The sequence below is a fragment of the Thalassophryne amazonica genome, chromosome 2 (assembly GCF_902500255.1).
Source record: "Thalassophryne amazonica chromosome 2, fThaAma1.1, whole genome shotgun sequence".
Lineage (NCBI taxonomy): Eukaryota > Metazoa > Chordata > Actinopteri > Batrachoidiformes > Batrachoididae > Thalassophryne > Thalassophryne amazonica.
The window spans coordinates 86831265-86844030 of record NC_047104.1 but is presented as its reverse complement, the minus strand read 5'-3'; the positions used below and the strand labels follow the sequence as shown (position 1 = coordinate 86844030).

General features: G+C 41.2%; 1 protein-coding gene across 2 annotated transcripts in view; it reads left to right on the top strand.

The window, feature by feature from the left end:
• cstf3 (cleavage stimulation factor, 3' pre-RNA, subunit 3) overlaps window positions 1–12766 on the top strand; it is a 61633-nt gene that overhangs the window by 17655 nt on the left and 31212 nt on the right. For both annotated transcript variants that reach the window (XM_034188807.1, XM_034188799.1), the window contains exons 2-3: window positions 5658–5762; window positions 5934–6029. In XM_034188807.1, the coding sequence (XP_034044698.1) occupies window positions 5658–5762; window positions 5934–6029 (201 nt within the window). The remainder of the gene's footprint in view (window positions 1–5657; window positions 5763–5933; window positions 6030–12766) is intronic.

Sequence of the window (12766 nt, the reverse complement as noted above, 5' to 3'; positions counted from 1 at the left end):
TTGTAGATTCACTCTTCCCAGCCTGGTGCACATTTACAATTTTCTTCCTGGTATCCTTCGACAGCTTTTTGGTCTTGGCCATGGTTGAGTTTGGAGTCTGACTGTTTGAGGCTGTAGACAGGTGTCTTTTATACAGATAACAAGTTCCAACGGGTGCCATTAATACAGGTAACAGGTGGAGGACAGAAAAGCTTCTTAAAGAAGTTGTTACAGGTCTGTGAGAGCCAGAAATCTTGCTTTTGTTTTTGACCAAATACTTAATTTCCACCACAATTTGCAAATAAATTCTTTAAAAATCCTACAATATTATTTCTTGATTTTTTTTTTTTCCTCATTTTGTCTCTTAGTTCAAGTGTACCTATGTTGAAAATTACAGACTTCTCTCATCTTTCTAAGTAGGAGATCTTGGACAGTCAGGGGCTGACTACATACTTTTTTTACCCCACTGTAGTTGACTACAGTTATCCAACATTATCCATCTAATCGGCATTTCACGTCCACTGTTAAACTTGTAGATTAGCCATATTACATTAGTCGAGGTTTTCATTGGCATAACAGCCTCTTGCGCGTGCTGTTGCCAAGGTAGCTTAGCCGCCGTTAGTTTCCCTCTGGCAGATCCCGTGCAGCCGGGAAAGCAGGCCGACTGGGTGACTGTGAGGAGGAAGCGTAGCCGTAAACAGAAGCCCCGTGTACACCGCCAACCCGTTCACATTTCTAACCGTTTTTCCCCACTCGGCGACACACCCGCCGAGGAACAAACTCTGGTTATTGGCGACTCTGTTTTGAGAAATGTGAAGTTAGCGACACCAGCAACCATAGTCAATTGTCTTCCGGGGGCCAGAGCAGGCGACATTGAAGGAAATTTGAAACTGCTGGCTAAGGCTAAGCGTAAATTTGGTAAGATTGTAATTCACGTCGGCAGTAATGACACCCGGTTACGCCAATCGGAGGTCACTAAAATTAACATTGAATCGGTGTGTAACTTTGCAAAAACAATGTCGGACTCTGTAGTTTTCTCTGGGCCCCTCCCCAATCGGACCGGGAGTGACATGTTTAGCCGCATGTTCTCCTTGAATTGCTGGCTGTCTGAGTGGTGTCCAAAAAATGAGGTGGGCTTCATAGATAATTGGCAAAGCTTCTGGGGAAAACCTGGTCTTGTTAGGAGAGACGGCATCCATCCCACTTTGGATGGAGCAGCTCTCATTTCTAGAAATCTGGCCAATTTTCTTAAATCCTCCAAACCGTGACTATCCAGGGTTGGGACCAGGAAGCAGAGTTGTAGTCTTACACACCTCTCTGCAGCTTCTCTCCCCCTGCCATCCCCTCATTACCCCATCCCCGTAGAGACGGTGCCTGCTCCCAGACTACCAATAACCAGCAAAATCTATTTAAGCATAAAAATTCAAAAAGAAAAAATAATATAGCACCTTCAACTGCACCACAGACTAAAACAGTTAAATGTGGTCTATTAAACATTAGGTCTCTCTCTTCTAAGTCCCTGTTAGTAAATGATATAATAATTGATCAACATATTGATTTATTCTGCCTTACAGAAACCTGGTTACAGCAGGATGAATATGTTAGTTTAAATGAGTCAACACCCCCGAGTCACACTAACTGCCAGAACGCTCGTAGCACGGGCCGAGGCGGAGGATTAGCAGCAATCTTCCATTCCAGCTTATTAATTAATCAAAAACCCAGACAGAGCTTTAATTCATTTGAAAGCTTGACTCTTAGTCTTGTCCATCCAAATTGGAAGTCCCAAAAACCAGTTTTATTTATTATCTATCGTCCTCCTGGTCGTTACTGTGAGTTTCTCTGTGAATTTTTAGAACTTTTGTCTGACTTAGTGCTTAGCTCAGATAAGATAATTATAGTGGGCGATTTTAACATCCACACAGATGCTGAGAATGACAGCCTCAACACTGCATTTAATCTATTATTAGACTCAATTGGCTTTGCTCAAAATGTAAATGAGTCCACCCACCACTTTAATCATATCTTAGATCTTGTTCTGACTTATGGTATGGAAATTGAAGACTTAACAGTATTCCCTGAAAACTCCCTTCTGTCTGATCATTTCTTAATAACATTTACTCTGATGGACTACCCAGCAGTGGGGAATAGTCAATAGTTTTACATCCTCATTGAAGACAACTCTGGATGCTGTAGCTCCTCTGAAAAAGAGAGCTTTAAATCAGAAGTACCTGACTCCGTGGTATAACTCACAAACTCGCAGCTTAAAGCAGATAACCCGTAAGTTGGAGAGGAAATGGCGTCTCACTAATTTAGAAGATTTTCACTTAGCCTGGAAAAAGAGTCTGTTGCTCTATAAAAAAGCCCTCCGTAAAGCTAGGACATCTTACTACTCATCACTAATTGAAGAAAATAAGAACAACCCCAGGTTTCTTTTCAGCACTGTAGCCAGGCTGACAAAGAGTCAGAGCTCTATTGAGCCGAGTATTCCTTTAACTTTAACTAGTAATGACTTCATGACTTTCTTTGCTAATAAAATTTTAACTATTAGAGAAAACATTACTCATAACCATCCCAAAGACGTATCGTTATCTTTGGCTGCTTTCAGTGATGCCGGTATTTGGTTAGACTCTTTCTCTCAGATTGTTCTGTCTGAGTTATTTTCATTAGTTACTTTATCCAAACCATCAACATGTCTATTAGACCCCATTCCTACCAGGCTGCTCAAGGAAGCCCTACCATTATTTAATGCTTCGATCTTAAATATGATCAATCTATCTTTATTAGTTGGCTATGTACCACAGGCTTTTAAGGTGGCAGTAATTAAACCATTACTTAAAAAGCCATCACTTGACCTAGCTATCTTAGCTAATTATAGGCCAATCTCCAACCTTCCTTTTCTCTCAAAAATTCTTGAAAGGGTAGTTGTAAAACAGCTAACTGATCATCTGCAGAGGAATGGTCTATTTGAAGAGTTTCAGTCAGGCTTTAGAATTCATCATAGTACAGAAACAGCATTAGTGAAGGTTACAAATGATCTTCTTATGGTCTCAGACAGTGAACTCATCTCTGTGCTTGTTCTGTTAGACCTCAGTGCTGCTTTTGATACTGTTGACCATAAAATTTTATTACAGAGATTAGAGCATGCCATAGGTATTAAAGGCACTGCACTGCAGTGGTTTGAATCATATTTATCTAATAGATTACAATTTGTTCATGTAAATGGGGAATCTTCTTCACAGACTAAGGTTAATTATGGAGTTCCACAAGGTTCTGTGCTAGGACCAATTTTATTCACTTTATACATGCTTCCCTTAGGCAGTATTATTAGACGGCATTGCTTAAATTTTCATTGTTACGCAGATGATACCCAGCTTTATCTATCCATGAAGCCAGAGGGCACACACCAATTAGCTAAACTGCAGGATTGTCTTACAGACATAAGGACATGGATGACCTGTAATTTCCTGCTTTTAAACTCAGATAAAACTGAAGTTATTGTACTTGGCCCCACAAATCTTAGAAACGTGTCTAACCAGATCCTTACTCTGGGTGGCATTACCCTGACCTCTAGTAATACTGTGAGAAATCTTGGAGTCATTTTTGATCAGGATATGTCATTCAAAGCGCATATTAAACAAATATGTAAGACTGCTTTTTTGCATTTACGCAATATCTCTAAAATTAGAAAGGTCTTGTCTCAGAGTGATGCTGAAAAACTAATTCATGCATTTATTTCCTCTAGGCTGGACTATTGTAATTCATTATTATCAGGTTGTCCTAAAAGTTCCCTGAAAAGCCTTCAGTTAATTCAAAATGCTGCAGCTAGAGTACTGACGGGGACTAGAAGGAGAGAGCATATCTCACCCATATTGGCCTCTCTTCATTGGCTTCCTGTTAATTCTAGAATAGAATTTAAAATTCTTCTTCTTACTTATAAGGTTTTGAATAATCAGGTCCCATCTTATCTTAGGGACCTCATAGTACTATATCACCCCAATAGAGCGCTTCGCTCTCAGACTGCAGGCTTACTTGTAGTTCCTAGGGTTTGTAAGAGTAGAATGGGAGGCAGAGCCTTCAGCTTTCAGGCTCCTCTCCTGTGGAACCAGCTCCCAATTCGGATCAGGGAGACAGACACCCTCTCTACTTTTAAGATTAGGCTTAAAACTTTCTTTTTTGCCAAAGCTTATAGTTAGGGCTGGATCAGGTGACCCTGAACCATCCCTTAGTTATGCTGCTATAGACTTAGACTGCTGGGGGGTTCCCATAATGCACTGAGTGTTTCTTTCTCTTTTTGCTCTGTATGCACCACTCTGCATTTAATCATTAGTGATTGATCTCTGCTCCCCTCCACAGCATGTCTTTTTCCTGGTTCTCTCCCTCAGCCCCAACCAGTCCCAGCAGAAGACTGCCCCTCCCTGAGCCTGGTTCTGCTGGAGGTTTCTTCCTGTTACAAAGGAGTTTTTCCTTCCCACTGTCGCCAAGTGCTTGCTCACAGGAGGTCGTTTTGTCCATTGGGGTTTTTACTTAATTATTGTATGGCCTTGCCTTACAATATAAAGCACCTTGGGGCAACTGTTTGTTGTGATTTGGCGCTATATAAATAAATTGATTGAAATTGATTGAAGAGACAGCTTCAATGCGCGACAGTTTTGTTTGCTTCCGGGTGGGTCTTTGTCAGGAACTATGTAGCCTTTCTTTTCTTAGCTGGCTTTATTAACATTTATGGACCCATACGAACAGCAGAATGAATGCTTAGGTTTAGACTAGCAGTTTCACGCTTCAGTTTTCTTCTTCTACGCTTTTGTCAAGCGTTTTGTGCAGACAACTTTGCTCAGCATAACAGCGACGCCCAGTGAGAACTGTCACAAACCCATCATGACAGTTGTCTGCCATCACCATGGCCAATGGTGGAGGAAGCTCGCCTTTTGAAGGAGCACCCCTACAAGCGATATATGGGTGCTCTTGAGTGTTCCTTCAAGTGTTGGTACATGATAGTCGCCATTTTTTGAGGTAAAACATTGAAGTTTTGTCGACTAAAATGAGATTAGCCTCCTCTGTACCAGGCGAAAAACTTTAGTCGGGTAACGTGAAACTTTAATCGACTAAGCACTTTCTGCAACAACTAAAGTAAAAAAATTAGTCAGTTGAGTTTATTTGACTAAACAAGATTAGTCTTCTTCATGAAACTGGGCCCAACATGTCATTTCACAGATGGATAGGGATTTGAATTTGAAAGGAGGAGCTCATCAGTAAAACCACCTACTGAGGCGATCAGTTGCATAGAAAACCTGTACATCTTTGCCCTTGATTGCACACTGTTGGCTGCACTGCAAGTTCAGCACACTTTGACTATGCATGTCCTCATTTGTTGGCTCAGTCCAGGAAATTTTTGAAAGACTCACAAACACGGGCAGTCTAGCTTCTTGATTGTTACAGTTAAACCATCTATTCATTCTGTAAAGATTGCAGCATTGTCTGCAAAGACCTTTCCTTGTTGATAAAGGAAACCAAGCCAATGTTCTCCACAGTAAAGAGTTTCGCTGTCAGCCCGGCTCTTTAATACAACTGCAGATGGCAGGGTTCTGTCACCCTGCCACTCCCTTCATCGGTGTAACTCTTTTGCATGTGTGTGTTTGCGTACGTGTGTGTGTGTGTGTGTGTGTGTGTGTGTTTTACAGGCAACAGCAGAGTATATTCCAGAGAAGGTGAAGAAGGCAGAGAAGAAGCTGGAAGAAAACCCATATGACCTTGATGCGTGGAGCATTCTGATTCGAGAAGCACAGGTTTAGTGACACAGAGTTGCATTCTTGGGGTTAAGTAAACTGGGGAAAAAAGGGGGCGGGGAGATGGGAGGGCACAAGGGATATGGGTTGTTAAAATAGACAGGATGTAACTTTGCATCTTTTTCCTCACTTAACTGCAACTTTAAATGTCAGTGCAATCTCCCTCTTTAGAACCAACCGATAGATAAAGCAAGGAAGACATATGAACGACTTGTCACCCAGTTCCCAAGCTCTGGGAGGTTCTGGAAGCTATTCATAGAAGCCGAGGTTAATACACTTTAATTTTCTGTAGTGTGTGTGGGTGAGACTTTTTCCTAATATGATCAACAATGTGACTTTCACACAAACAAAATGTCTCTTAAATGTGGTTTAAAGTCACAATTCTTATTTTAACTCACAAGGCCTGAGTGCTAGATTTGGTTACAATAACTTTTTCCATTACAGCATGAAAATATAACAAATGTCATTTAAGTAATGTCACTTCAGTACTGTACAGTAGACAATTAGGATTATCCATAATAGCTACAGAACACTGATGGTGTAACAAATTCCAGGCTTTAGCAAGACTGAATGAGAATTGTGCCTTTAAACACTAACAAAGGGGAACACTTAACCTTTTTTTATCCCAAATAATACTGCTTATGTTCCCAAGAAAAGAAAAAAAAAAACTTTATCTGCGCCGTTATTTTATTTATTTTTTTTAATGGGGTGAAGTGCATATGTTGCATGTCTGATCTGCAACAGTATTAAAACAGTTTTAATGGTATTGAAGTGCACTAGCCTTTTATTCACTTGTCGTGTCAATTTATTGCCTCCTGTGTCATTTCTTTTGGGTAATCTTTCTCAAGAAGTACTGATTTTGTGGCTGCAGCTTCACAACATTTCTCCACAGCCGGTTGATGAGATGACCAGTGGGCCAACATTATATATTGCACTGTATCAGTGCTCTTACTATGAAATCATGCTTGCACAAAGTTGCACAGCATTTGTTCTTTTTACTTTCTAGTTCAGTGTGTAGTTCAGGGAAATGGTAACCTCTGTGTTGTGTGATTTTTAATTTAACCTTTATTTCACCAGGTTATGACTGCATTTTGAGGTTGTTTTGGTTTGTTTGATTGATTGGGTGGATGTTGATTACTGTATTTCTAACTCACTTAAATTACCAGCATAATCTTTAAAGTACCAAAGTACAACAAACACAAGTGACAGAGCATTAGAATAGTGCAGGATTCTCCCCGGGAGTTTTTTAAAATTAATTTAACAGGTATAAATAAAGGCAAGCACGAAGTGTGAGCCTTCAGTAGTAGGAAGTAATGAATGATGTAATTGTACTGGAACTCTAGAACCCACTGAGAGAGAGAGAAGGTGGGCAGGGGGAATGCTTGTTAATACAGTAAAAACTGCTTTTTTCTTGTTCTTACCTCTGCATGTATGCTAAGGTAGCAAAAAAAAAAAAAAAAAACCCAAACAAAAATTAGTGTATCAGTTAGCAGTAACAGGGAAGCCACAGCAGGGTGCAGTGCCTTGTTATGTATTAGTAGGGAGAACCTGAATTCTTACGCCGCGTTCACACCGGACGCCACGCAACACTACAAATTCACGATGGACGCGCCACCATCGCCCGGTGTGTCGCTGCTGTGCTCTATTTTTTCTGGAAAGCTTACAAACATCGCCAGCGGCGCCATCCCTGGGTTCACAACATCCTCATGAGATGTTCCCAATTCGGGGAGTTTCATCATTTGCTACAGGAGCTGTGTCTGGATGACGGCCGCTTTCAGCGGTACATCCGCCTCTACAGGACCCAGTTTGAGGACCTCTGTCCCGTTCGTGCATGCACATGTGAATAATTAAAAGAAAAAAAAAACTGGCTGCTGCTGCAGTTCCTCGTTGTCCCCTCCAACTCTGTCATAATTGTTATAAACCAGTCACCATTTGTTTTATTATACATCTGTGCAGTTAATAAATTATCTTCACAGACAATTTGGTCGCGCTCGCACATGTGAACAAAGGGGAAAAACTGGATGCTGCTGCAGTTCCTCGCTCTCCCCTCAAACTCTGTCATAATTGTATTAAATAAAGGACAAAAGGGACATAAGTCCTGCTCACAGGCTGATTGGCAGATACAGGACATGTCCACATCAAGTGTAAACTCCAGACATCTCCACGTCACTACATATCCTGTCCCTGATTGGTCATCGTGGTGCAACAAGATGAAAAAGTTCAGATTTTCAACTTGGGGAAAAGGGCGATGCAACGTGATATCGCGTCACAAATGCGGCAGTCGCTCAAAATCGCTTTATTCGTGTTGCTTTATTTGCATCCATCATGTCGCATTGCATGGCTTGGACTTTTGTGGCGCCACAATGCGTCCTTCCATAGGGATTACATGGCAACCTCTCGCCGCCGTCGCTCGCGTGCGTCCGATGTGAATGCGGCATTAGGCTACCAAAGTGCACAAGACAAAGGTGACGGCATCAATAGTGTTGCGTTTTTAGGCTCGATTTCCTGTTTGTGCACATTTGTTCCAGTGAGTTATCTGGTTATCATATATTATAAGACGACTCCAATTTGGCAAAAAATACAGCTTTTAAATTATTGAGCAGTCAGAACACAGATGTTACAAAGACCTTTTAAGATCCAGATCTGCTTTGAGATTTCATCTAATGTTCCCTGACTCAGCTATGTACTTGCAATCTGTTGAGAGGAGTTCCAGCTCAATACATACTCTTATGATACAGTTTAGTATTTGACTTTAAGGAAAGTAGTTCACTCTAGTATTAGCGTCCATTTTGTTGGGAGAAAAAACAAATTTTGTTTGACTGCCATTTGTCCGGGTCACCGTGACGGTAGACTAAGCATCTCAGTCCGCGCTTTATCGTCAACCAGTCCTTTTTAATTGAGTCCCTGAAGGCCTTCTCCCTGTTTATGTCCCTGGAAAACTGCCCTAAGGGGGACGACCAAAAGGCATCCTCACCAGACTGCCCGAACCACCACAGCTGGCTCTGTTCCATGTGAAGAAGCCATGGCCCTGCTTGGACATCCTTCCTGATACTTTAAATGCTATCCTTTCCTAAGTGACAAGCAGGAAAAGCGTTACCATCCCCTGATGAGGTTGGACCGGGGTGTACTCCTGGACTCGTGCCTGGTGGTGAGGAGCTTGGAGGCATGTACCAGCTGACCAGACCTATAGCCATGGTGCTCCTTCGGGCCCATTCCGAAGAAAAATGGTGTTTCCTCCATGTGGACCCACCACCCTTGAGAAGAGAAGGAAAGGTCTGGTGCTGTCGAGCAGGGCTGTGGAGAGGATTGAAAGCCCAATGCTGACATGTCTTGACTTTCACATTACCATGAAGGAGGTTTGGTCGACTTTGTAAACCTGTAATTCTCCAACATGGCTCTCTTGGGTTATTGTTAGGATTTTAATTACAGCCATTACAAAAAATTTAAGATGCTCTGAAATGGATTTGGTTCTGTCCTTCAGGCCTTTGTCTTGTGCTTCAGATCATTCTTGCTTTAAAGCACCATGCTCAAGGTTCATCTTATGGACCGACCTGAGATTTTCCTTGAAAAATATTGAAAAATCAAATTTTGGGTTCTTGAGTCTGAGTTAACCAGGGTGTCAGTCAGGTGTAATGTCAGATTTACTGGCTTCCTGTTGGAATTCTTTTTGTCTTACTGGTTGCTATATGCACAGCGTGGATCTGTTCATGCAATCCACAAAATGAGAGACAAGCAATACTTTATATATAAGCTAAAATTGATAAAGTACAAGTAACATGTCTGCTAATGTTTCCACAAAGCTATGCTGTGTGGGTTATAAAATGGTTTACCAAAAACATTCCAGCATTGTTCTTGTGATTCGTCTTTGTTTTTGTAAACGAACATGCGATTGTCTGACCGAAGACTGAGCATGTTAAACACTGAGTGAAGGGGTGAATTTTACCTCACGTAAGGCTCAACTTTGCTGTTCAGACCAAACAGATGTATTTTACAGTATGTGTGATAAAACATAAGATGGAAACCCTAATGATTTATGACTGGGGATTACATTTTTTTTTTCTTTAACTAGCAGAGTGTAGATTGCAGCGTGTTTGTGTATGCTGCAGCACTTGGGTACCTTAGTGTTGAGGACTCCACCAACGGGAAAAGGCCAAAAGGATGCCTGCCTTGGCTGTTACTGGCTGTTTTAGATGGCTTTTTTTTTTCTTTTTCTTTTAAGAGGTGCAAATGGACCGGTTGGCCATCTGAGACTGAAGGTGCAGCTGTAGTGTGCTAACGTGGCACCAGTGCTTGCTGATATGCTGTTATGTAACTTTCTGTTCCCCTCCAACTCATAATTCAGAACATGCAGCATAGTATGGCACAGAGGTTACCATTTGTTGAAAATACAGACTGAATACGGACAACGGCCTATGTCACTTACGTATTTCTGTTCAGAATTCACGTAAGCCACTTCTGCAGTTGGTATCTCATCGGAGGCCTGTGTTTATAGCTTTTTTTTTTTTTTTTTTTTGAAAATATGGAACCCTTGCTTCAGTAGTTTTAAATGCGGTACACCCACTTGCATGGTAAGTATATGCAGATACTCCACATTTATTAGCTCCTGATCCAGATTTTATTTGCTGATGATGGAAGCCACAATGGTCTTTTCCACCCACTTACTCCCAAGTAAAGAATACATTCTGACCTAAGTTCAGTGTAGGAATTTGGGGCAGATATGTGTAAAATACCACTGTGATTTGGTTTTTCAGAGTTGCAGCATAGCGCGTTTGGCATTGGTCCGGTGTTAACCGGCGTTAGCGTAGTTTTTAAAAAAGGGCAGCCAAGAGACGAATAACTTTGCCAGCAGATTCTTGGATGTTGATAAACTATGACCAAACCCGTATGAATTAAGTGCAATCAGAATTCAGTTTGAAGGCAGATTTGTATAGAGGAAAGACAAGCTAGACTTCTGTGTTTTTTATATTTTACAATAACACTCAAAGGTGACAAACTGACACTGCCCTTTGGAAAACAAAAGTAGTTTGTGTGTGTGTGTATATATATATATATATATATATATATATATAAATTAACCATTGCCACTGTTGGCTGTGTGCTTGCTCTAGGGCAGGGGTGGGCAACTTGTTCCAGAAAGGGCTAAGAGGGTGCAGGTTTTCTTTGCAGCCACTGACTCCACCAGGTGATTTCACTGATTAACTGATTCCATCTGCTGAAAGTGATATTAATCAGTGAAATCACCTGGCTGCAAAGAAAACCTGCACCCTTTTAGTCCTTTCTGGAACAAGTTGCCCATCCCTGCTCTAGGGGTTGGTAACGTTAAATTGTGTGAAGCACTATGAGGCAGTTTTGTTGTGATTTGTTGCAATATAAATGACATAAATTGAAAAAGTATATAAAGGAAAAACAAGCTGGGCATTACATCGTCTCCTGCAGACGGACGGATGGTAGGAGGAGGTGTGTGTATGTATGTATATGTATGTATGTATATATACAGAGCAATGGGCAACATTTTGTGCCAATACCATAAAATGCACAAGTGATGATTTTTCCTTGCATGCATGGCAGTTTTCCTCATAGGCTGCATTCACTGAGCTGTGAATAAACGTGTGGGGAGGGGGAGACAGTCATCCTTTTTTTTTTTTTTTTTTTTTTTTTTTTTTTTTTTTTTTTACACACACACGTGTGTGTGTGTGTGTGTGTACAGATGTTATCAACACATTTGAAACCAAATCCATTCCAATCACAAAGAAAATGCTTGTCAGTATGAGGGCATATGCCTATATAAAGACAGGGCATTTTCAAGGTATTCTGGAGCAACATGGTGGCCATCTTGGATTTTACGGTTATCCAAATTGGATGTGATGTATGTCTAATTTTGTATTATGTATTTGTGCAAGAATGGGTGCTTTTACCATAAAACAGGTTTTTCCGAGTATCTGCCCCTTTTATAAATTGTTTTTGCTGATGAGGTCTTTCGCTGCTACCAGTGCTGTTGGAGTTCTTGTCATCTGTTACAAAGTTCACCAGCATATTATTGGTCACCTTTACCTTCTAATTTAAAAATTTAATTAATTTAGAGGTTGGCATTCGGAAGGTATTCACAGCATTTCACTTTTTCCACATTTTATGTTACAGCCTTATTCCAGAATGGAGTAAATTAATGTTTTCCCCTCAAAATTCTACTCACAACACCACATATTGACATGAAAAAAGTTTTTTTTCATTATTATTATAATTGAAAATTTATTAAAAATAAAACTAAGAAATGTATATAAGTATTCAAAGCCTTTGCTCGATACTTAGATGATGTATCTTTGGCAGAAATTACAGCTTCAGGTCTTTTTGAATATGATGCCATAAGCTTGGTGCGCCTATCTTCGGACAGTTTTGTCCATTCCTAATTCCTCTTTCCAGCACCTTTCAAGCTCCAGGTTGAATGGCGAGCGTCGGTGTACAAACATTTTCAGATCTCTCCAGAGATGTTCAATCGGATTCAGGTCTGGGCTCTGGCTTGGCCACTTAAGGACATTCACAGAGTTGTCCTGAAGCCACTCCTTTGATATCTTGGCTGTGTGCTTCGGGTCATTGTCCTGCTGAAAGATGAACCGTCGTCCCAGTCTGAGGTGCTCTGGACCAGGTTTTCATCCAGCTTGTCTGTTCATTGCTGCATTCATCTTTCCCTCAATCCTGACTAGTCTTCCAGTTCCTGCTGCTGACAAACATCCCCACAGCATGATGCTGCCACCACCATGCTTCACTGTAGGGATGTTGCCTGGTTTCCTCCAAACATGATGCCTGGCATTCATGCCAAAGAGTTTAATCTTTGTCTCATCAGACCAGAGAATTTTGTTTCTTACGGTCTGAGAGTCCAGGTGCCTTTTGGCAAACTCCAGGTGGGCTGCCATGTGCCTTTTACAAAGGAGTGGATTCCATCTGGCCACTCTACCACACAGGCCTGATTGATGGATTGCTGCAGAGATGGTTGTCCTTCTGGAAGGTTC